Raw genomic sequence first — 25,666 nt, 5'->3', positions numbered from 1 at the left:
AAGACAGTCATAACGTTTCCAATTGATGAACAGGATTTCACTCAACACCTGATCATTTTGATCTGGTTTAAACAATTTAAAAAAAACTGGATCCTGGACATACAGTAGCAAATAAACTGGGATAGCATGCTGTTAATATTCATGGGATTCTTTTATGATCTGAATTCCTTTCGGTATTGGACAACCACGCACCAGGGAATGGCCTGCCGCAGCTGAACTTAGCACAGCTGTTTATGTCACAGGGGTCATATTCATTGATTTGACCAAGGCCTTTGGTCTAGTTGGTATCTCATTCTCTTAAATAAACTGAACATACTTGGGTTGGCCCAAAGGCTTTGGAAATGGTTTTCTAGGTAATAATAGAAATCAGTGTTACAAAAGGAGGGCATTAAGTTCAATCACCGGGAAATATAATTAACGGGTGTGCCGTTAGATTCAATGGACCATTGTTATTCTTCATTGTTGTTAACTGTGCATTAGCACAAATGTWCCCTTGTGACAGTGTGCCATAAACATACCATACATGTCTACCAAAGACATATCTTTGTCGGTCTTTGTCATGGGAATCCTCAGTCCTCCAACCACTTCTCTCCAGTGCACCAAATCACATTTAAATATAGTTGAAAACCCTTTAACAGAAATGTCACTGGGTCAGGGGCTCAGGTGAGTGTGATTATAAGGTTTTCGTGTCACTTTTTCGTCTCTCAAGCAGACCATGGTGGGGTGGGGGTGGGGAGGCAGACACCCAAGGCTGGACAGTCAGTGGCAGCTAAATTTGGGAGAGAGGGGATCAGGTTCCCTCTCTGAACGCACATGATCCTGCCCCAGTTACTCGAGCTGTGTCCCCCTCTCAAACTGTCCCACTCACTCAAAGACCTCATACACTCACGCAGCGATTTCAGACACTTAGACCAGTGTTTCGTCACCCAGGCTTTATCAGCGCTTTTATTGCCACAGGTTATCCCATTGTGTCTCTCTTTGTCTGGGCTGAATCTCCACCGTCCGCTCTGGGACTTGGCTTGGCTCTACCGTCTCTGTCTCTCAACCCCTCCCCCCTACAGCACCCGGAGGGTGGGACAGACTTCTTGCTGACCCACAATGTTTCTGGTTCTTGTTGTGACGCCGGAACTAAGGGAGTTCTTGGCCAGAGCAAGGGGTGGAGCTGTCCGCCTCATCCAGGTGCGGATCCAGGACGGTGAGTAACCCAGGGGACAGTGGTTGGGTCAGGAGGCAGGGGCGGGAGGGAGGGATCTTGGCAGGACAGGAGGGATCTTGGCAGGACAGGTGGGATCTTGGTCAGGCAGAGTTGACATAAGATTTATATTAAATTGATAACTTTAATTATTTCACCTATTATGTGATTCAATTGTTCTAACTGTGTGTTTGTATTAGGATGTGTGTATTTGTGAAGGTGTGTGTGAGAGTTAACCCAAAAATCGAATCAAATTTTATTTGTCACATGCGCCGAATACAACAGGTGTAGACTTTACCGTGAAAGGCTTACTTACAGGCCCTTTCCAATGATGCAGAGTTAAAAATAGTAACTCAATAAAATACACAAGAATGAAGCTATATACAGGAAGTACCATATCACTGTGCAGGGGTACAAGGTATTTGAGGTAGATATGTACATGAAGGCAGGGTAAAGTGACTAGGCATCAGGATAGATAATAATAACAGTAAAAGAAAGAACAGCAGCCGTGTTGGTATGCGTGTGTGCGCGCGCATGTAGTGTCTGTGTGTTTGTGTGAGTTTGTGTGAGAGTGTCAGTGTAGTGTGTGCGAGTGTATAGTATTGTGAGTGTGCATAGGTAGGGTCAATACAGATTGACGGGTAACCATTTGATTAACAATATAGCTGTCTAATGGCTTTGGGGAGAAGCTGTCTCGGAACCTTCTGGTCCGACAGATGATGCTCTGGTACTGTATGCCAGATGGTAGCAGAGTGAACAGTCTTGGGCTTGGGTGGCTGAAGGCTTTGTCCATTTTTTAGGCCTTCCTCTGACACCGCCTGGTATGTTGTTTGTTGTTCTGCTGTTCAGTCCCTTGATTGTGTGTATGATGCTAATGGAGATGTCATTGAGTTGAACAAAAAACAAACATTTCACAATGTGTTGGGTAACTGAGGCCACATGTGTTTGGTCAGATGATGCATTCAGTCTGATGAAAGGGATTGCAAGAGAGACTGACAGATTTACTCAACTTTGTAATGGTTGGCATGTTGTCAAGGTTTATATGATCCAGTTGAGATATGAAGTTACATTGAACTCTAATTCGGAAGGGTTATGGAAAATATGGACTCACTGTCTAATGATGCCCATGACAAAACCTGTTGATTGCACCTCAGCACCTGAGGTGCAATCAATGAATATAACATTCATTAGTCATCATGATTTGTTTTCCAATAAGAATTACCACATAGTTAGTGCAGCTGTTCATTAGCTGTGTGAAAGGCATTCACTCTATGTGCCAGACTGTGCATGTGTGAAACAGACCATGAGGCAACAGGACATTTCATGATGTACATCTGGGATGTTTACATCTTGTTTGGGACATCTTGTCTGGGCCTACTGACACTCTATCTGGGCCATTTGTCATATTGTAGTAATCTGAGACTTTCTGACTGATATGGATGTGGTGTCTGGCTCTTTTTTGGGTTGTCTCTGAGTAGTTTAAGGGCTGTGTCTAGACTCTGATGTCTGGGCCTGTTTCCAGGAAGCCTATGGGCCAACAGTCAGGCAAGTATTTTTTATTTATTTTTATTTCACCTTTAAAACCCGTCATTGTAAATAAGAATTTGTTCTTAACTGACTTGCTTCATATAAAGGTGAAATAAAAAGAAATAAAAAATAAGTGTGTGCCGCCCTATGGTACTCCCAATCACGACCAGATGTGATACAGCCTGGAATTGAACCAGAGACTGTAGTGATGCCTCTTGCACTGAGATACAGTGCCTTAGACCGCTGCGCCACTCTGGAGCCCAGTATGCAAGAGGGGTACAGTGACACTGTCTTAAAAGCTTTTCTGGACTGTTTTTTATATCCTGTTTGAGGTCTCCTGTCTGTCTGCTGCTTTTTGGGGCTGTTACTGGGATATTTGTCTTTTTGGGGCTGTCACTGGGCTATTGGGATTTTTAGGGCTGTCACTGGGCTATTGGGCTTTTTGGGGCTGTCACTGGGCTATTGGTCTTTTTGGGGCTGTCACTGGGCTATTGGTCTTTTTGGGGATGTTACTGGGCTATTGGGATTTTTGGGGCTGTCACTGGGCTATTAGGCTCGTTGGGCTAGGTCACGGCTATTGGTCTTTTTTGGGGCTGTCACTGGGCTATTGGGCTCTTTGGGGCTGTCACTGAGCTATTGGGCTTTTTGGGGCTGTCACTGGGCTATTGGGCTCTTTGGGGCTGTCACTGAGCTAATCGGCTGATAGGCATACATGGAGTGGTACCATGTTGTATCCCGGTGTTCACTCATGTTTTCATGCCAATGTTGAAAGAGAATATCTTACATTGTCGTCACCCTGTGCGCTGGCTATGTATGTCATTTGTGTTTCTGTTATCTCATTGACTAGTTTCATAGATCACATGATCTCTCAGTAGTCTGGTATCCTTAGCAGTGTTGTGTTCGAGACCACCTAAAGCGAGACCGATTCAAGACCAAGACCAGAGCAAATCAAGTCCGAATCAAGACCAAGACCGGAGGGGGCCAAGACCGAGTCAAGACCAAGACCGGAGGGGACCGAGACCGAGTCAAGACCAAGATGGGGCCAATTCAAGACCATGATTGTAATTTAGTCAAATCATCACCATAATAAGAGTAAAAAATGTCCAGTATTTATGTGTTCACATTTCAGAACAACGTATGGATTCTTCAAAAAAATGCATGCCGAGGGAAAATTACTAACCCAAACATAGTAGGGAACAATGGGCCTTCTGCGCCTTCAGAGAAGGGCTATCACGGAACTCAWACCGGCCGCGCGCGTGCGCCATTGTGCACAATGGTGCCTACATTTATTTTGTCCCCCCACATCAAACGCGATCACGACATTGGACAGGTCGAAAAGCATTAAACATTTATGGCAATTTAGCTAGCTAGCTTGCACTTGCTAGCTAATTTGTCCTATTTAGCTAGCTTGCTGTTACTAGCTAATTTGTCCTGGGATATAAACATTTAGTTGTTATTTTACCTGAAATGCACAAGGTCCTCTACTCCGCCAATTAATCCACACATAAAACGGTCAACCGAATCGTTTCTAGTCATCTCTCCTCCTTCCAGGCTTTTTCTTCTCGACTTTATATTGCGATTGGCAACTTTCATAAATTAGGTGCATTACCACCACCGACCTCGTTCGTCTTTCAGTCACCCACGTGGGTATAACCAATGAGGAAATGGCACGTGGGTACCTGCTTCTATAAACCAATGAGGAGATGGGAGAGGCAGCACTTGCAGCGCGATCTGCATCACAAATAGAACTGACTTCTATTTTAGCCCTTGGCAACGCAGACGTTCGTTGACTCGAGCAAGCAGTATGGGTGCAATAATTGAATTATATAGATTTCTAAATGTATTTTATTTTGCAACGCTCGCACACGTGACGCGAGCGGTGTAGTCAGCCTGTAAGGTTTAAAAAAATATATATTATTAGATTATTATTTTCAATGGTGTTCTGATTTAATTTCTTCCATTTGTGCTTGGAAAGGAAACAGTAACACTGAAGAGAAAAAAATATCCAGTCAGGATTTTTCTTTGCTTGTCTCTGGGGAGATAAATCTAGTTAGCTAAGTCAGCCATTGGCTAGGCCATCAGAAGCTACAGTAGATAAAGGTATCTTTATCTACTGTGGGTATTAGGGCAACATTTTGGAGTGACAGTGGAATCAACCAATCACATTTTGACTTAATGTGTGGGACCGTTTTTACAAAAATGTATGCAAACTTCTAACATTCTTGAAGGCCAACAGGTCACTGCGCAATAGCGAGCAGTAGTTTTCCCACAGTCTAGCTAGCTAGCTTTTGTTGTCGGCTAGTTTGCAGCGGCTGCAGCAGGTGTTATCAAAGAGGATGTTGTTGCTAATTTGTTAGCTTCACCCTTTTCAAGAATAACTTTCAACAAGAAGTTAAGTTTCAAATGATTATCATCTGGTGAGTGGAACTGTGGGTTTGTTTTGCAGCGCGCTTGCTGTTGTTAGCCATCTCTTTGAAAATAACTTGTGTGTGAAACATTGTTGCATTTAAAGTGAAACTGACAGCATTTTAGCAACATGAATCTGATTAAAATATGTTCATATACACCCCCAGGAAGAATGTGACAAAATCTGAACAAACAACCACTTAAATGGTCATTTTCATAAATTCTTAGAATGTTTGGGAATTACGTATACTAAGGCATTTGTGAAAATTCTATAGCAATATAGAGTGGGAAAGTGCCCGTGCGTTTGGACAACTAATAGACACTGCAGTAAATAAAACCGAATATAAACATGTCTTGCCATCATTTAGGCTTGCCATCATTTACATTGAACTGAACTGTGTGTTCACAGGTAGTTGCAACAGCATGGCTTTAGATCATTAGAACGCATTCACCAAAAGCCACAAAATACACCTGAATGGATTTCTGCAAATATATAAACATCTTACATTTGGGAACTTTACAGTCCTATTGATCAAACAACCATGAAAAGGTAGGCTCTCTCTGCCTCAGTTATGCACATCAACAACAACATCAGCAAGATGAGCTCAAATCTAACGAAGGAACATTAGATAAACCCTCTCAAACTTTTTCAGCTAGTTGGCTGTCAAAATTGCACTGATAAACGATGGGGAACTGTAGCCTCCTCATCTTTCTGCAACTTGCCTGCCAATACATGCTTGTCCCAACCAAGCACCCAAGCTAACTGGCTAAAGTTGGCTAGTTTGCTAGCTAGCTACATCCACACACAAATGAGAGAACAGCTCACTCTGACTATTTTACTCGTTGTAGCAGAGCTGGTTAGGCTGTTTACATGTTATCTGGAGCGTTCTTGACTAACTATTACCTTTTTTGCCTATGTTTACTGACACTGGTCATATTCAGTGGGTGTTGCGCATTCGTAAATTCATCAGTATTTTTGTACTCTGGCACACTCAGACAAGAGTGCTCTGATATCGAAGTAGCTAGCCAGAGTGGTAGATAGCCAGAGTGAATTTGCGAACGCAAGAGATATGCTAACTGGATAACAGTAGCTCAAGTTCTTGCTAGCTAACCAAATGACATCTGCATCTCTAGCTGTGTATAGCCACCGAAAAACTACATGAGGGGAAAAAGTCAGTCACTCTCCCACTCCTCCAATGGCATGACATGACATCCTCCTAGCAGCTAGCTAGCTAGCTAGCCAGCTATCTAGCTAATGTTAGGCTCCGTGTTTTTAGCTTGCTACATAAATAGATACGCTAGCCTATTAGCTACGTTATGACTGACTTGTGATCATTTCCCTTGCTAGTTTGACTGTATTGACATTCCCATCCTTAGTTACATTCGTCGGTTTTTGTTCAGAATATTGAGTCATTGAAGCTTAACCAGTGCATCCTGAATGGAGGCAGCAAACAATGTACCAGGCCATCTGTGATTTCCAACTGATAGCAATATTTTTTGGACTACCAAGAAATGTATAGGTGAATTATATGAATCATGCATTGAACTGCATCCATCTATTCTGCCAACAATGCCTTAGTGTACGTCATGGAACGTTGAGACAAATAGAACCTATTTTTAAAACCTTTGAAAGGTTTTGTAGCATTAACTGGGAATTAGATTTTTTTTTTTTTTTTTTTACAGATGTTTTGATTGTCTGTTTGTTTCATATCTTGTTTCAGATTGGGTGGGCCTATCAGGGCCCGGCTCCCCGTAGTCCACCCAGGCCCATCCATGTATGTACTGTCTACGCCCCTGATGCAAACAGCACATGATGACAATTGCGCATCACAAATAGCCTAACCAACACTTCAGAATAAACTTTTTCAATACCTGGTTTGCATACCCATTGTTTCCTTAGTTAGCATTTACTGGTAGATATCATAAATTGAAACGTCTTTCCTACCCTACCGGCTACTGATGTCATTCTTCTGTGAGCTGCTTCATGCCAAAACCAGCTGAGAGCTGCATGCTCTTGCTGCCTGCAGATKATATTCTGCTGAAACTAGGCTACAGTGTGTGTCGCGCATGTGAATATATTTCACATACATAGCGATTTTTTTTTTTTGGGCGATTGTGTAGGCTACTTTGTGCATGATTTCTCTACTGTACTACATCATTGATAAGTCGTATACCTCTACTCAGTGGTTATTTTAGCATGTAAATCTTGGTRGGGCAAACRCAAAAATAAATGTTTTAGATGCATGCCGGCAAAGCAACAACACTAAACAATAGATTCATTGCACTATAATGGTGACAAACGGTGGCCACAAACTGTTTGGGCCTACACATAAAGCTGTCCCAACAGCAGAGTCTCAACAGCAGTCTCAATAATTTACCACTGCTACACCTGGATATCAGCGGAGCCTTGTCTGACAGCGAAACAGTTCATTCAACTTCATTTACTGCATTTAAAAAAACATAGCTGACATGGCTGACTTGCAAATGTGGTTTCTACCGACAATTGAGATGTACAAACTATGGCATAAGGGGACGACAAGTGGATAAGAGGCCATCCGTAATTTTGATTAAGACATTAATAAGCGAGCTAGGATGGACTTGGTCAATTTAACTATATGTTAAATTGTATGTAACTTTAGTCTTTCACTAAACGTTTTACTAAGAAAATGCTATGTTTTCATCTTTCATCTGAGGCACTTTTATATACCAGGAGAAGAGGTTTTCCACACTTATTTTCCCAGACCACTGTGTGTGTATAAGACACTAAAGGCATTAGTAGACCCTTAAACCCAGGCTTGGACCACACAGCCACTCCACTGAATAGCAGGCTAGTGATTGCTTTGCAATGCTTGCAGTTAGCCACTGATTCCTTCCAAACCACTCATTGTTGATTTTGCGATTTCAAACTTGTTGTGTAATGTTTATGTCCAATGGCCAATGAGCACTGATATGTTGTATTATTAATTTCTCTTCATTATTTCTCTTCATATGACAAGGATTGAAAAGGATTTGCCAGTAGATTGTCAACTTGATTCATGATGATGACTGCTAGCTTGCTAGATAAGATTATGAAAATATGATGTTGACATGATCAGTCCAATCAAATCACGGTTGATATAACGTGATTTGACGTCATTTTATCTGTGGCCAATGACCTTGAGCCTTCTTGGATGGAGACTTCTAATGTAACTCAAGCCCCTAGGGGGCTTGAATTTTTTAKCTCTACCGTAGATTTTGCGGTGAATTAGTATCCCCATGAGTGACAGAACACTGAGCCAATCACSGCACAACTAGAGAACATCACCAACCCCTACCCTCTGTATTTTCCGCTGGCTGCCCCACCCCCACAGAAAGCACTGAGCTAGGCTGAAACACCTGCATTTTGGAGCTGCCTTACTCAAGAAAGCAAAAAAAATACCAAGTTTGTATGTGGCTTTATTAGCTCAATTATTCTTAMWTTTTTTTATATTGTTTGCAAACTGATATGTGACACGTATTAATGCCAAAATAACATGCAAAACAAGTGGGTCTCTGCTCCGAATGATGGGTTGCCACTCCTCTACTACACTACTTTGATAAACACCAGTAGGGATTAAGAAGTGCCCATTGAAAACAAATTGGGTATACAGCGTATACCTGCCTATACCCTCCACTACACCACTGGCCCTTTGGGTTTTGCAACAAGTGCATTCTCCTACAACCGTATTACGGTTGCTGTCCTTTCAGAATCACCAACTGTTAGGAATTTTGTTAATAAATAATTAAAACAATTTCTAGCTTTAGATAAAACTATAACTAATTGAACTCTGCACGCCTGGTGAAAAGAGATTTGTGTTGTGGGTTATAAAATAAGCAGAAAAGGTCGTTAAACTATGGTCGAACTGACCCAACTTAGCCCTGAGGTGTTTAGATAAGGCTGTGGGTAACTTTTTAGGTCTTCCATTATCTTGAGTTGTCTGCTAAAGTGGTAATAAATTATAGTGAGCCTTCAGGAGAATAGATTATATTGTGTGTCATGTGTGTGCGCTGGGAAGTTGGAATGAACTTTTGAACCTATTTTATATAGGACCAGGACGAGGAGATTTATTCTGTAAACTATGACGTCATATCTTGTATATAAACTGTTGGTTATGATCAAATGGTAGCGTGCTCCGAGAATAAATACTATTATCTAATTTTAATAAGACTGTATCCTGTCTATTTTATGTTAATATCCTGTCTATTTTATGTTAATAAGTATCTTACAAATTCTTTTAAATACACAGATTGATTTTAATTAATGAGTACATTAGAGGAATTATTTAATTCCACTAACACCAACCTGTCACAAACTGAAGGCCTATAGGTTCACCACTGCGCAAACATGTCTGTAATAGATGAATCTTTCAATAAGTGTATATATTTGGCCTGGCGAAGCAGTTTTATGAGCTGACTGAATGGAAGATGATCATTTAGTTTTTTTCTCCGCTGGTTTCAGGAAGACATGATGTGTCCTCACTGTCCGAGACCGATTTAAGACCAAGTACAAATGTATCCGACACTGAGACAAGCCCGAGACACCCAATATGTGGTCTCGAGACTGGACTCGAGATCTCGAGTCCTACAACACTGATCCTTAGTAGCTGGTCACTCAATACTATCCTCAGACAACTCTCAGCAATATGACAAAATATGTGTGTGTGTGTGTGTGGGGGGGGGGTTTGGTTCTACAATCTAAAATCCCCAAAAGTCCGTACAAGGATAGTAAAACAAGGAAAATTCTACCTCATGGGGACATTTCCCACGCCCCCATGAGGACAAAGGGTATTTTTAGTTTAGGGTTAAAATAAGGGTTTAGGGTTTGGGTCAGGGGTTAGGGAAACTAGGATTTTGAATGGAAATACATTTTAGGTCCCCATGAGGATAGAAGAACAAAACGTGCGTGTGTGTGACTGGCTGATGGAAAGTATGTGTCTGTGCTGATAGTTGGAATGTGTTGGGGCTCAGAATAGCAACTGCAGTGATAGATGGTCAAGAAATCCCCCTGCACCCCTCAAGGACATTGGACTTTTGGTCTATGTGTGTATGCAGGTTTAAGAATGGGCACGTGTGCACTTGCCTTCATGTTTCGATCATCTGTTTGTGGTTGGATGTTGTTACGTTATTCTTTGCGAGTGTATGTGTGCATTCTTGTCTGTGACCTCATTTGATAGTCCTAGCAATTAGTGAAAGATTTCTAGTAAATACCACCAACGCATCACATTTTAAACACAGAAGCTCCTCTGTCGTTGTGCATGCCAAACTAAGTGACCCTGGATCATTTCATGACACTCTTTTCAGATATAAACATTATTGAGAGAGGATTTGCTAAAACTGCCATCAAGGACAGGACTGCAAGGCTACTGTCAATCAGTGACAGTTTCAACTCAATGGCTGGTCTCCATACACCAGTGAGATTAATACAGTAGATCATGAAACCTGATGAATAGTTAATTGAGGTGTTGAGGCTAATTTAAGCAAAGTGTTGACAAAAAGCACGAGAGGGGTTGAAAGATGAGCCCCAGAAGAATGCATGAAGTGAAAGAGATGAAGGGTGTGTGTGTGTGTGTGTGTGTGTGTGTGGTGTGGTGTGGTGGTTGTGGTTGTGGTGTGTGGGGTGTGTGTGTGGTGGGTGTGTGTGTGGTGTGTGTGTGTGGTGTAAGTGTACGTGTGTATGTTGTACCGTGTGTGTGTATGTACGTGTGTGTAGCTGAATAATAAAGGTTGAAGCATGGGTCAAGGTGTGTAATGAGGTGTGCTCTGTTTTTTCAGAACAGCTGGTGCTTGGGGCATTCAGAGAGCCGACACAGAGCTGGGACCAGGACTATGACCACTTCCTACTTCCTCTGCTGGACGACCAGGAGCCTTGCTACATCCTGTACCGCCTCGACTCCCAGAATGCCCAGGGATACGAGTGGATCTTCATCTCCTGGTCTCCTGACCAATCTCCAGTACGTGCACGTTGCACGTGTGCAACACACATACTCTCATGTTCACAGCAAACACATTTCACGGATCCATGTCTCATTCACCCATTGATGTCCACTGCAGGTGAGACAGAAGATGCTGTACGCTGCCACCCGTGCCACAGTGAAGAAAGAGTTTGGTGGTGGTCATGTGAAGGATGAGATGTTTGGCACAGTGGAGGTACAGTAGAAGCCATTTGAAACCCCTTTGACGTCCTCTTGGTTATTCTGTCTCACGTGACTAATGATGAGGCTAGAACTGTTGGCTCTCAGCATTCCCTAAATGACTGACCTCTTATTTGCTCTCTCTAGGAGGACATCTGTCTCGAGGGCTACCAGCGTCACGTGTCCTCCAGCTCCGGCCCTGCCCCACTCACAGCTGCTGAACAGGAGCTGCGGAGAATCAAAATCAACGAGGTGAGGGGACAAGCATCGCCTACAGTGATGTCGTCAACTCCACAGCTTATTGCAGTCACAGTGTATGTGTACAGTATTCACCCAATGTCTCCGTTTCTAACGATTTGTTGTCGTTACTTTTCTAGGGAAGGGTTAAGCAGGTGAGTTATTATGACATGCATGCTTGTGTCTGTGTGACCATGTGTGTTTTCACAAACTGAGGACAGAACGGTGAATTCCCCCATTAGTTAAGATTAAGAGGCTCACACATTCCCCTTAAATAATGACCATGCTTTTTACAGTCATCCTGCATGATTGGCAACTGGGATACATAAAACTGGTAATCCTAGTATACTAAATACCACCACCCCAAATAATGGAATGTATCAACTTTAACAATTTTGAAAATGATTGTAAACCAAATTCAAGGTTAACATTATTTGAGGGGAATTAATAACTCTAGCCTCCTCTTTGGGGAGAGAGAGAGAGAGAGAGGGAGGGAGAGAGAGAGGGGGGGAGAGAGAGAGTGAGAGGGAGGGAGAGCGAGAGGGGGGGGAGAGAGAGAGGGAGAGAGAGGGAGAGAGAGAGAGAGAGAGAGAGAGAGAGAGAGAGAGAGAGAGAGAGAGAGAGGGGGGGAGAGAGAGGGAGAGAGAGGGGGAGAGAGAGAGAAGAGGRGGAGGGAGAGAGAGAGAGAGAGAGAGAGGGAGAGGGGGAGGGGGAGAGAGAGAGCCTTACACATCCATGTGTGTAGGTAAATGTGAACACTACCGTCTTTTATTCTGTGTCTGACCTTGGTCACCCTGCATTTTCATTCAAGCAATGACGTGGGTGTCTCATTTAGTGTGTATGCTGCCCCCTGCAGGTGAAAACGGAGACCAGTGTGGAGAGTAAGCACCAAACACTGCAGGGCCTTGCTTTCCCACTGCAGGAGGAAGCCAAACAGGCTCTACAACAACTTGCACAGAAAGGCATCAACTACATACAGCTGGTGAGCCATATAGAAATGCCATTAGCCAACCAAATACAAATTATTGATATCTCTAGTGGCTACATTCTCACCATGACTGACCAATGTATTCTGACCCAAAGCACACTGACTGAGCCATACACAGTCATCTCAGTGTTAGCTGTGTAATATTTGTGTGTTGCAGAAGTTGGACACAGAGAAAGAGACTATAGAGCTGGTCCATTCCGACCCGACAGAGACCCGTGAGCTGCCTTGCAGGGTTCCCACGGATACGCCCAGATATCACTTCTTCCTTTATAAACACTCTCATGAAGGGGACTACCTGGAATCTGTTGGTCAGTCTGTTATCGATCATTCCTCTCTCTCTCTCTGTCTCTCTGTCTCTCTCTGTCTCTCTGTCTCTGTCTCTCTCTCTCTCTCTCTCTCTCTCTCTCTCTCTCTTCAATTACATAAACATAAAATGGTGCACTATTATAATGTCATGTAATTAATAGTCCACAGGGTGTCACAGCATCTAAAGGTTTGTGTGGGGGATGAGACCAACGTAAATAACTCAGAATTCCCAAGAAGACAATAAAATGCCTTTGCATAGAGTAATTCAGAGTTCACCCTGTCCAGATACAAGTAACCACAGAGATCATACATCCATATAGATAGCATCAGAGTTATCCTCAGAGGACAAGTTTCACATAGATACCAAACATGGATACTATAGTATTGTTCTATCACACATTCAATAGTCAGTCCTCTGGAGACTGTAACAGAGTGATACATTTTGGCCCCTCAGAGGGGGAAGGGCTGACTAGTCCTTGGGCATTGTCCTTTGTGCTTTCCTTGTCCTGGACCATTTGACATGCAACAACTCCAGGTGACAGAGAGCACATCAATGAGGGCCAATCCTACAGCTGGTCCAATCTCCTATTAGAATGCAAAAATATATCTCGGTTGTTCCATGTCATTTCTGCAAGCCATGACACCCACCATCTCAGATTGTTCTGAAATCGTTTCTGTAGTTAGAAACGGATATGATTAGCATTACTGCAACATTATTTTGTTGAAATATAGTTTGTTCTTTGAGAAATTAAGGTAATTGATTGCACCCAAATTGGCAATTTTAATTCATAAGATTCATATCATATTCAATAAATATAGTACCTAACATCCGATTTGGACCCAACWTTTTTCTAGCAATGAGTTAGACATGAGGAATCCAAAGATGTGGTCAAAAGCCACCCATAGACCCACCACACCCCAAGACAATCCCACCCCAACAATTAAACTCACATCCATTTTTCAAGACCCTGTCTTTCAAAGATAATTCGTAAAAATCCCAAATAACTTCGCAGATCTTCATTSTAAAGGGTTTAAACACTGTTTCCAATGCTCGTTCAATGAACCATAAACAATTCATGAACATGCACATGTGGAACGGTTGTTAAGACACTGACAGCTTACAGACGTTAGGCGATTGAGGTCCCAGTTATGAAAACTTAAGACACTAAAGAGGCCTTTCTTCTGACTCTGAAAAACACCAAAACAAAGATGCCCAGGGTCCCTGCTCATCTGCGTGAACGTGCCTTAGGCAGGCTGCAAGGAGGCATGAGGACTGCAGATGTGGCCAGGGCAATAAATTGCAATGTCCATACTGTGAGACGCCTGAGACAGGACGGACAGCTGATCGTCCTCACARTGGCAGACCACGTGTAACAACACCTGCACAGGATCGGTACATCCGAACATCACACCTGCGGGACAGGTACAGGATGGCAACAAGAACTGCCCGAGTTACACCAGGAACGCACAATCCCTCCATCAGTGCTCAGACTGTCCGCAATAGGCTGAGAGAGGCTGGACTGAGGGTTTGTAGGCCTGTTGTAAGGCAGGTCCTCACCAGATATCACCGGCAACAACGTCGCCTATGGGCACAAACCCACCGTCGCTGGACCAGACAGGACTGGCAAAAGATGCTCTTCACTGACAAGTCGCGGTATTGTCTCACCAGGGGTGATGGTCGGATTCGCGTTTATCGTCGAAGGAATGAGCATTATACCGAGGCCTGTAGTCTGGAACGGGATCGATTTGGAGGTGGAGGGTCTGTCATGGTCTGGGGCGGCGTGTCACAGCATCATCGGRCTGAGCTTGTTGTCATTGCAGGCAATCTCAACGCTGTGCGTTACAGGGAAGACATCCTCCTCCCTCATGTGGTACCCTTCCTGCAGGCTCATCTTGATATGACCCTCCAGCATAACAATGCCACCAGCCATACTGCTCATTCTGTGCATGATTTCCTGCAAGACAGGAATGTCAGTGTTCTGCCATGGCCAGCGAAGAGCCCGGATCTCAATCCCATTGAGCACGTCTGGGACCTGTTGGATTGGAGGGTGAGGGCTAGGGCTAGGGCAATTCCCCCCATAAATGTCCAGGAACTTGCAGGTGCATGAGGAGGAGATGCACTGCASTACTTATGCAGCTGGTGGCCACACCAGATACTGTCTGTTACTTTTGATTTAGATTCCCCCTTTGTTCAGGGACACATTATTCMATTTCTGTTAGTCACATGTCTGTGGAACTTGTTCAGTTTATGTCTCAGTTGTTGAATTTTGTTATGTTCAGACAAATATTTACACATGTTAAGTTTGCTGAAAATAAACGCAGTTGACAGTGAGAGGACGTTTCTTTTTTTGCTGAGTTTAGTATATAGTATCAGTTCTATATGTCTGACAAGTAGTATGCAGCTGCGGCTTGGAGTACTGTTTTTCCATCCTATGTAATGTATTCTCAGTGAATTTTGTAATGCTTTTTTTCCCTGTTTAGAGAAATTAGACATTGAAGTTGTTAGGTGTATGTTCCATCGTACATCCTGATATTACCAGGTTCTGACCACTAGGTGGTGCTGTTCCTGCAATTAGGTATTAAAGGGATAGTTCACCCAAATTACAAAATGACATATTGGGTTCCTTACCCTGTAAGCAGTCTATAGACAAGGTATGACAGCAACCCATGTTTTCGGTTTTGTTTACCTTGTGTGAATGTCCTTGTCTATCAGTGTATCAGTCTTTTGTTTTGTGTTTTTTGTGGATCCCAGGGAGAGTAGCTGCAAAAGCTAATGGGGATCCAAACTTTTTAGTATTCGTGGCACAAATCCAATGCAAGTGAATGGTATCAATAATAGCATTTTTGCGCTTCATGTCCAAACAATCTATAAGTAACATCATTGAGTTACTTTAGGATGATTTGGAAATGTGTGAAAAAAATTACATATGTGACATCTTGCATTGAATTTGTGATACAAATTACAAAAAAATGTAGCATTTGAAAGCAGGGTTTAGAACCCAAATAATTTTCCTATCATTTCGTTCTGAGCAGAACAATTGGGTGTCAACTCTGTTTCTTGTGCTTGGGTGGAAGGACCCATCTTTTCTTTGCCTTCTTCCTCTTCCTCTCAGTGTTCATCTACTCCATGCCAGGGTACAGCTGTAGCATTAAGGAGCGGATGCTGTACTCCAGTTGTAAGAGTCGACTGCTGGATGAGGTGGAGAAGGATTACCATCTGGAGGTGGCCAAGAAGGTAATCAGCTGAAATGCACATATTGTACACACAACAGGGTCTTTGTGTTCTTACAATACTGCTCTGTGTCTGTGTGGAAGTGTGCATTTACTCTGTGTTATTATGTCTGTTTACAGATGGAGATTGACAGTGGGGGTGAGTTGACAGAGGAGTTCCTGTATGATGAGGTCCATCCTAAGCAGCAGGCCTTCAAGCAGGCCTTCGCCAAGCCTCGTGGCCCAGCAGGGAAGAGAGGCAACAAACGTCTCATCAAGGGCCCAGCGACTAGGGAGAGCAGGCCGGAAAGCTAGAGAGAGGGACAGAGCTTGGTCGTCTCGGCAGCCCTTCCCTGAATCCTCCTCCTGTTGCCGCGTCCTCTGGCAGCTTGTTTGGCCACGAAGAAGGAAAAGGAGAAGAACATGGAGGGATTTCTGTCATTTTTATTTCCCCCTGCCTTTGCTTGTGTTTTAACAATGTGTCAATAATGTACGTGCTCTTCATGAACATCAGCTATAGCAGTGGCTCCCAAACTGTGGGGGAGCGAAAGGTCAGCATGGGGAAGAAGAGGGGTCGTCAGGGGGAACTCACTCCGGCTTTCAACTTACTCCAAACTTACTGTGCAATTTCGATATTGGCATCAGCAGTTTGCAGACCTTTCATATGATATACTGTATACCTTGTTAGAAGTGCTTAGATCAACTAGGCCATGTCAGCAAACGTTTTTTTATCTAGGTTTTTTCTAGCCCGTTGATTTTGTTGTAATGTTTTGAATCACTCAACTGTCACATGAACACACATAAGAAATGGCAGAATGTGTAGAATTGCAGGGAATTTGTTTTAAAATGGCAACATTTTCTCTGCACCCCATAACAAAATGTATAGAATTATGGGAAATAAGCTTTAAACCTACAAAATTTCATGAACATTGCTTGTGCCCATAGAAATAGATGTGGCTTGCTTGTGCGTGGGGAAGGGGGGGGGGGGGGGGTTCCCCGTTAAAAAGTTTGGAAAACCGTAAACTATAGGATAAAACTAAGGATTTCACTTGATTTTTCTCAATATCTTTCCGTGTCACTCTTAAACACAACATCCTACACATACACACAGATGGATAGACAGATGGACTGACAGATGGACTGACAGTAATTAAAGACCAGTGGGTGGTCTTATAGATACCTCAGCCAAGTTTCTCTATTGCTAATGTCACATACAGGAGAAGCCTGTCTCTCTAATGTATTGTCCATACCTTGCCTGTTGCCACTAAATGTTTTGTATCAAACACGTTTTTATAAACAGATGATACTAATGAGAGGAATTCCAAATAAAATATAGTTTTTTTTCTGTATGTTGTGTCGTAAAAAAACACAGCACAAATTGCATGGGCCCGATGATGCATTATAGCCTCTTGTTGCATCTACGGCCACGCAGAGGGGACAGGGAGGACAAGTCTCTAGCAGTGTTCCGACAAGACTATTGCAGGCCGCGGCACTAGTCCGGCCTGTTGAGGCAGCGAATGGCCATCCTTTAACATAAGCACAGGCGATCAACATGGGCAGGCAGTCATGCATAATTACCACAGAGCAGATTCCCTGTTATTATGAATTCCTTCTTAATTGAATTAGCAAGTAGCCTATTAGTAGGCTACACATGCCTTTGAGAGCACGCAAATGAAAAGACCTGCTGATAGCCTCTGTTTATACATTTACACTAGGTCAAGTTTAGTAAAGGCAACAAACATCTATATATCACATGATGACATATTGACCGATTACACATGGCACGTACGTCAGTGTTGGTTGTTTTAAACCTACAAAATTCAAAATTTAAAATTGTTTTAAACATTACATCCTTGTTCTTCACTGGTCCTGGGGACACGCATTTCCAGTTCAGTTCTAACACACCTGATTCAATTAGTAAGCCTTAGGTAAGACCAGGCAGGAAGAAAAACTCAATGACCGTTTACAACAGTTTGTTTCAAAGCTTACTCTACCGAACAAATAACCAACCAAATCACTGTGGCAAATGAATGTCAGGGCAAACCTAAAATCAAATTTGTTTTTTGTTTTTGTTCTTGTATTTCCAGCAGACGATGGGCACCTTTTTGGAACTCAGTCGAGGTCTCAACTTGCTGTTGAGAGTTAAAATAATAGAATACACAAGGTGCCATTTCAAAATCTGGTTGTGCATCAGGTCCGGCTGTGGGTATGCAGACCCACGAGCCACTGTGGCCCCTCGTGATGAGTTCATATTTCTTGTGGCCCCCACCTCCATCAATGTTGCCCATCCCTGATCTACACTGAACAAAAATAGAAACACATGTTCAGTGTTAGTCCCATGTTTCATGAGCTGAAATAAAATATCCCAGAAATTTGTTTACATCCCTGTTAGTGAGAATTTCTCCTTTGCCAAGATAATCCATCCACCTGACAGGTGTGGCATATCAAGAAGCTGATTAAACAGCATGATCATTACACAGGAGCACCTTGTGCTGGGGACAATAAAAGGCCACTCTAAAATGTGCAGTTTTTTGTCACACAACACAATGCCACAGAATGTCCTAGGTTTTGAGGGAGCGTGCAATTGGCATGCTGACTGCAGGAATGTCCACCAGCTGTTGCCAGAGAATTGAATGTTAATTGTTCTACCATAAGCTGCCTTCAATGTCATTTTGGAGAATTTGGAAGTAAGTCCAACCGGCCTCACAACCGCAGACCACGTGTAACCACGCCAGCCCAGGACCTCCACATCCGGCTTCTTCACCTGTGGGACATCTGAGACCAGCCACCTGGACAGCTGATGAAATTGTGGATTTTCACAACCGAAKAATTTCTGCACAAGCTGTCAGAAACCGTCTCATGGAAGCTCATCTGTGTGCTCGTCGTCCTCACCAGGGTCTTGATCTGACTGCAGTTCGGCGTTGTAACCGACTTCAGTGGGCAAATGCTCACCTTTGATGGCCACTGGCATGCTAGAGAAGTGTGCTCTTCATGGATAGAGACAGCAGGAGCGGTAGAGATACTCTGAATGATCGGCTATGAAAATCCAACTGACATTTACTCCTGAGGTGCTGACCTGTTGCACCCTTGACAACCACTGTGATTATTATTATTTGACCCTGCTGGTCATCTATGAACATTTGTTCTGTTATAATCTCCACCCGGCATAGCCAGAAGAGGACTGGCCACCCCTCATAGCCTGGTTCCTCTCTAGGTTTCTTCCTAGGTTCTGGCCTTTCTAGGGAGCTTTTCCTAGCCACCGTGCTTCTACACCTGCATTGCTTGCTGTTTGGGGTTTTAGGCTGGGTTTCTGTACAGCACTTTGTGACATCAGCTGATGTAAGAAGGGCTTTATAAATACATTTGACTGATTGATTGATGGATCAATGCCGGTTTCAACTATACTGGGCAGAGCGGTTTGCTGATGTCAACGTTGTGAACAGAGTGCCCCATGGTGGCGGTGGGGTTATGGTATGGGCAGGCGTAAGTTACGGGCAACGAATACAATTGCATTTTATCGATGGCAATGCACAGAGATGCCTTGACGAGATCCTGAGGCCCATTGTCGTGCCATTCATCCACCACCATCACCTCGTGTTTCATCATGATGATGCACAGCCCCATGTCGCAAGGATCTGTACACAATTCCTGGAGGCTGGAAAGGTCCCAGTTATTCCATTTTTTAAGGCATCTGTGACCAACAGATGCATATCTGTATTCCCAGTCATGTGAAATTCATAGATTAGGGTTTAATAAATGTATTTCAATTGACTGATTTCCTTATATGATCTGTAAAATAATTGAAATTGTTGCATGTTGCGTTTATATTTTTGTTCCGTGTATATTATTTGAAATAGCCCAATAGTTCCGCATACCCATTACTCAATTCTCAGAATGAGTAGAGGGCAGGCTGCAGCAGGCCTAGTGGGCGGAGATAAGCGCACCATGATTCTTGGAAAGTAGGGGGAAGGTGCAGTCCGATTCCTGGGAGAGCAGAGCAACAAGCGCAGCAATACCGCAAGGCTATGACATGACTATGGGGAATTTAGACTCGTCACTAGGAATGATCAATTTGTTAGTTTTTTTACACTGGCATTCACTGTAACATATTTCAAAAAATAAAATGTGAAGGTTTGGACTGGAGTTTACAAACTATAACAGGGTCGGTGGCAGCTCCGCATGACGTCAGAGGCGCGGGTGTGCTGAACAGTTCTCAGAATACAATTCTTGGAATTGGCGAATTTTAAAAGCCAAACCCGCAGTCTTTCCTTCACACGCGTAGAACCCATTCTAGTGGCAACACTCATCGCACTGCTGCTCTGTATTCTCTTTGTCTAAATTATACATTTATTATATTGCTTTTGAATTAGTTAATTACAGACAGTCTATTAACATATGGGATATTCGGACGCAACTTCTCTATTCACTGAACAGATGCGTGGGACATTCAGAACAAAATGAACACATTCCTTTGTTTCGACCGGCTTATTTTCGTTAAACCGCTGTGGAATTAGACTAGTATGGGATATTGAAGACTCACCATCATGATTCTTTGTGTTCAGGGGTAAGTTCACATTATTTTGTCCCTGTTTGATGGAAAATTACACCATGCTTAGATGTTGATATTCAAAACCAAAAGGCAAAGGCAAAAGTGTTTATCTTCGACATAATATGATCTAAAATAATTTATGGCTAGAAAACAGAAAACATACAGAATATAGTCGAATAAGATTCATGTGGGTCGTTCTTCAATTATGGTGGCATTTTTGAAGAAAAAAAAGATTTGGGTAGGGTACTTTTTCCCATTCTCAATAAACTAATATTGTAAATATGTTAGCTTAATGTTTTCGAATATTGTTTTAACAGTAGGAGTATTAACACCAATGATGGTAACACTAACTATGTTTCCATCCAACCTTTTTATGCGCGTAAAGTAGTCTACATGTTGGATAACAAATGTCACGATAGGCCAGATGGAAACAGAAAATGTGTCGGTGAACTTTCCAAATGTCGACAAAACAAAATACGCTTGACATAGTGGGATCTTTTCTGTTTGGAAAATTAATTATGCGAGAAATGTCGGTAGAAACGCTTTTTACATTTGAGTCATTTAGCAGACGCTCTTATCAAGAGCGATTTACAGAAGCAATTAGGGTTACACATGGACAGATTTTCGACCTTGTTGGGTCGGGAATTCGGGTGGAAACACACCACTGGTGGGAAAATGCGCATCTTTTCTTTATGCGCATTTTAGAATATTCACATGAAAATGTGTTTCCAATTGTATGGAAACCTCATGAGAACAAATACATTTTTTTTTAGATTCATTAGGATTTTCTGAAATAGACGCCTCAAATGCTCAAATCTAAGGTTATCAATCCTTTACAAATCATTTACTAAAGTGATCTTAGTAATAACTTTGTTCACAATGTCAGTTCCCTTCATTTAATTGACGAACACCATGTAACACATTAGATTTAGACCCACCAGCACTTATGAAATCCTCAAACGTATGACATAGGCCTGCTCAAAGGATGTGAGAGCTAACCTTTTCATTAAAGAAGCACCCCAGCTTTTTTTGGATTATTTTCCTGTTGAAAAACAATGTCTCATGTACAAATACAGTAATGTACACACACTTAAGGGTAAACAAATGTGTTTTCAGCAAAATAGTGTTTTTTTTAGGCACAACTGCAAACTTCATGGAGTAGGCCGTTCAAAGAGATACAAAGAGGTGCCTTCTGATGTCATCGGCCTTTCCCCCCACTCCCACTTGTGCCATGTCAGAGGACACCTGGACTGCCTATTGAGATCTGTCTTTTGTTAAGTAAATCAGGTGATAAATTAGCTGAAAAGGAGACTGGACTAAAACTCCTCCCCGGATAAAAGTTTGCCACTGGAGAGAATGCTCAAGGTCCTTGTATATCTTTGTAATCAGTGATGTTCAAGGCGCTAACACCAATGACATAATATTGAGGGACAGACATTGAACTAGTAAATACATTTTTTGTTATTTTTATAGCCTTCTTTGTTTTTATTGATCTGTASAATATATGAAATACTCCCGTTCACTGTCTAGCATTCAAAATAATAGATAGATATCTCGAAATCCCCAAAACATGTCACTACAACCCTACACATCACTACTGGGACAAGCCAATTTGCCTACCCTAAGTATTAAACAATGCATAAACATAAAGTTTTGCAGTATTATGGATTTGCAATATGTTTTATCATTGATCAACAGTTCAATATAAACAATATAAAGTGTTTTTCCTGTGTGGCTCAGTTGGTAGAGCATGGCGTTGGCAAGGCCAGAGTTGTGGGTTGATTCCCTGTGCCACCCATATGTAAAATGTATGCACACGACTGTAAGTCGCTTTGGATTAAAGCGTCTGCTAAATGGCATATATTATATATTATGGTTGCAAAGGRACGCAAAAGCCACCACATTTCAAGAACTACCCATCTAGAAAGTGTGCATGGCTATTTGTGGTATTCTCATTTGAAGTTGTTTTATGTAGGCTTGAAAATGTACATATGGGGATTCATATTATAATACTACCAATTTTAACAGTCTTAACACCTGTTACGGAGCATCTCAGTCAATTCACACTCACAGTCTGTGACTGCTTGATGTGTGGGCTCTTTGTCTGGCCAATGTTCAAGGGAGGGAGGCAGGCAGCTGTCCGAGATTTAATGTAGAGAATTTAGGTTTTCCAAAGCCACCATTCCCAAATGATGAACTTTGTGCGTGCAAAAGCGATACAAAAACAAACATTTAGTGTTAGGACTATCCTCGTGTTAGGACTATCCTCGTGTTAGGACTATCCTCGTGTTAGGACTATCCTCGTGTTAGGACTATCCTCGTGTTAGGACTATCCTATAACAGAGTAGTGGGAAATTAAATGGAAGGTTAAATGTGTTAGATAGACCAGTGTCCCCCTACTGTTTCCTACACTTGTCCCGTGCTTATTATTGTGGTCTCTTGTTTACAGCCCTAGACCACTGCTGTCTGGTACACCCACAGAGGGACACCTAGGAATGCGGACAGGGAGCGTCTCCTCCCCTCACTGCATTCACAGCACCTCTCCGCAGTGGGACCCCACAAAAGACCTGCGCACCATCGCCAACAACACATTCTACCTTGATACCTCRGGTAATGCAAAATGCAATATTCAAAATGTGAACTCAGTCTGAAACCCCATCATTGTTTCTTGTTTTAATGTTTTTCATAATTGCGTTTCAATTCATCCAGCCAACTGTTTACTACAGGCTTATCACTCAAATCTAAACCATTGAATAAGTGAATAACCTTTGACCCATCTCTGCAGGCTGGTACTGGGGAGCCATCACAGCAGGTCAGGCCCATGCAGCTCTGCAGGCAGCGTCAGAAGGGGCCTTTCTGATTCGAGACAGCAGCCATCCCCTGTACATGCTGACCCTGTCTGTTAGGACTGCCCGTGGCCCTACCAGTATACGCATCCAGTACAGTGGAGCCCGGTTTCTGCTAGACTCCAGCTCGCCAGCCCGACCCAGCCTTCTGTCCTTCCCTGATGTGCCTAGCATGGTGCAGTATTATGTGGGACCAGGGAGGAAGGTGCAGCAGGGGAAGGTGGAGGAAACTCATGGTGGCAAGCCTGCCCAGAGGACAGTTCAGGAGAGCACAGTACTGCTGAAGCTCAAGCGGGCCCTGCACAAGCCCCAGGCCTTCCCCTCCCTACAGCACCTTGCACGCCTCACCATCAACTGCAGCACAGACTGTCCTGACCAACTGCCGCTGCCACGCCCACTGGTGCGCTTCCTGCAGGACTACCCCTTCCAGGTATGAGGGTCCTGTGATCTACACCCCTATGGAGGGCAGAGCTGAATTAAACTAAACCGTTCAACTAAATCTCGAGGAGCGCTGTCAGAAATTGGTCCCTGGCAGCTGGAAACCACATTACTGCACTGGTCAGTAATAAAGCCACATCGGACACATGGTTGGTCATGAGACCATGTCTGGGAAAGAACCTTTCAGAAATGGTGTCTCGTTTTTGTATTTCTCAGAGGGGGAAGTGGAGTTCTGCGAACCCCGCCGCATGAGACTCATTGGAAAACAAAACGTGGTGCGAACTGTAGTGTATCCCCGTGCTGTGGGGGATATGCTCCCCACCCTCGTGCTGTGGGGGATATGCTCCCCACCCTTGTGCTGTGGGGGATATGCTCCCCACCCTCGTGCTGTGGGGGATATGCTCCCCACCCTCGTGCTGTGGCAGTGAATTGTTTTCCAGTGAGATGCATTTTCAATGTTTTATTTTGGTCATTTTTTACCCCCCAACTCTGTACATATCCCTTTTTCTATAAAAAATAATATTCAACATGAGTCATACTGCTTCTGTCTTCAATGTCCTGTTCTCTTTTGGTGGGTCAATGGCCACAAGGAGCTTTATAGGCCTACATCCACAGAAAAAATCTTGGTTTTTACGCAACATCAACGTCTAAAGTTACCTTTATAACAGAAAGCGACTAACCCCCCACCCCCCTCTGGTTTAAGTACGTACCAGAGGAGGCTGGTGGGAGGAGCTATAGGAGGACGGGCTCATTGTATTCGCTGGAATGGAATCAGTGGAACGGAGTCAAATGTGATTTGATGTGTTTGACACCGTTCCATTTAATCCGTTCCAGCCATTACAATGAGCCCGTCCTCCTATAGCTCCTCCACTGGTGTGTACCCAGCCGATCTCCGAGGCAGAACAGGCTGGCTGGATTGAACGTGTCAGACTGAATCTGAGTCAGTGGGCGAGTCAGCGAGGGAGGAGAATGGGAATCACTTAATTCCTAGAACTATTGCATGCTTCCTGGGAGGGTGAAATTCTGAGAGGGAGGGTTCTAAGAAAAGCCTCTCAGTAATTGCCTTCAGCCTACTGCTCACTCTGACTATCACACTCACTCGCCATGCAAACACACATTAGTACCCACATTAGTGTCCCAGGTATTAGTGTCCCAGGTATAAATGTATGTATCTATGATATGTATTTGGGAGGGTTGGTGAATTTGAACTTTTGTGGGGTTTAGTGTGTGAGTATGTGGCGTGGTGGTGGTGGGGGGGTTGTTAAGGCTGTAGCAGCCTGGCCTGAGGCCAGTGGAACAGGACGCTGGTCCCGGTCTTTATCTTTGTCGCACTCCCTTTTTTGAAAAATGCAGAAACGAGGCCTGTAAGGTACCAGAGAGAATATGAATCGGGGATTTCATGTGAATACGTTCCTCGATCCAGATTTTGTAAATGGAGGTATCTAACAAAGATATAGCAGTCTTTGATTTACTCCTGAACTGTTGGTGGTGTCATGATGCATGTGCACATGGTGTAACCCTTCTACACTTCCCTCTACCCACTGCTGGATGAAAGGGAAAGGGGAGGTACCTAGTCAGTTGCACAACTGAATGCATTCAATCGAAATGTGTCTTCCGCATTTAACCCCACCCCTCTGAATCAGAGAGGTGCCGGGGGGCTGCCTTAATCGACGTCATCGGCGCCTGGGGAACAGGTGTTAGGAGTTAACTGCCTTGCTCTTTTTTTTTTMTCCCTTTTTCTCCCCAATTTCTGTGGGATCCAATACCACAGAAATGGGTATCCTCACTTACTCCAGGAGATCTGTAAGCACTAAGCCA

General features: G+C 43.3%; 2 protein-coding genes across 2 annotated transcripts; both read left to right on the top strand.

Moving 5' to 3' along the window:
• The first annotated feature begins 806 nt into the window (after positions 1–806).
• On the top strand, positions 807–17,364 carry LOC111969794 (twinfilin-2). Its single transcript, XM_023996055.2, has 9 exons — positions 807–1,195; positions 10,916–11,094; positions 11,195–11,290; positions 11,422–11,526; positions 11,652–11,666; positions 12,368–12,493; positions 12,657–12,807; positions 15,919–16,040; positions 16,157–17,364. The coding sequence occupies exons 1-9, from the start codon at positions 1,099–1,101 to the stop codon at positions 16,328–16,330; spliced, it is 1,065 nt and encodes a 354-aa protein (XP_023851823.1). The 5' UTR covers positions 807–1,098; the 3' UTR covers positions 16,331–17,364.
• Positions 17,365–19,980: 2,616 nt separating this feature from the next.
• Positions 19,981–24,380, top strand: LOC111969793 (cytokine-inducible SH2-containing protein). The gene is made up of 3 exons (XM_023996054.2): positions 19,981–20,579; positions 23,014–23,174; positions 23,350–24,380. Exons 1-3 carry the CDS (start codon positions 20,560–20,562, stop codon positions 23,844–23,846), a joined length of 678 nt encoding a protein of 225 aa, XP_023851822.1. The 5' UTR covers positions 19,981–20,559; the 3' UTR covers positions 23,847–24,380.
• The last annotated feature ends 1,286 nt before the right edge of the window (positions 24,381–25,666 follow it).

Source organism: Salvelinus sp. IW2-2015, linkage group LG11 (assembly GCF_002910315.2).
Source record: "Salvelinus sp. IW2-2015 linkage group LG11, ASM291031v2, whole genome shotgun sequence".
NCBI lineage: Eukaryota > Metazoa > Chordata > Actinopteri > Salmoniformes > Salmonidae > Salvelinus > Salvelinus sp. IW2-2015.
Note: the sequence above shows the minus strand (reverse complement) of the source record. Positions and strands in the feature narration are given on the sequence as shown.

Bases quoted from the DNA above. Each gene is read 5' to 3' on its own strand.
- LOC111969794 (XM_023996055.2), top strand. From the start codon at position 1,099: ATGTTTCTGGTTCTTGTTGTGACGCCGGAACTAAGGGAGTTCTTGGCC. The intron at 11,095-11,194 runs GTACGTGCACGT...TGTCCACTGCAG, and splicing joins GGTCTCCTGACCAATCTCCA to GTGAGACAGAAGATGCTGTA. The intron at 12,808-15,918 runs GTCAGTCTGTTA...TCTTCCTCTCAG, and splicing joins GGACTACCTGGAATCTGTTG to TGTTCATCTACTCCATGCCA.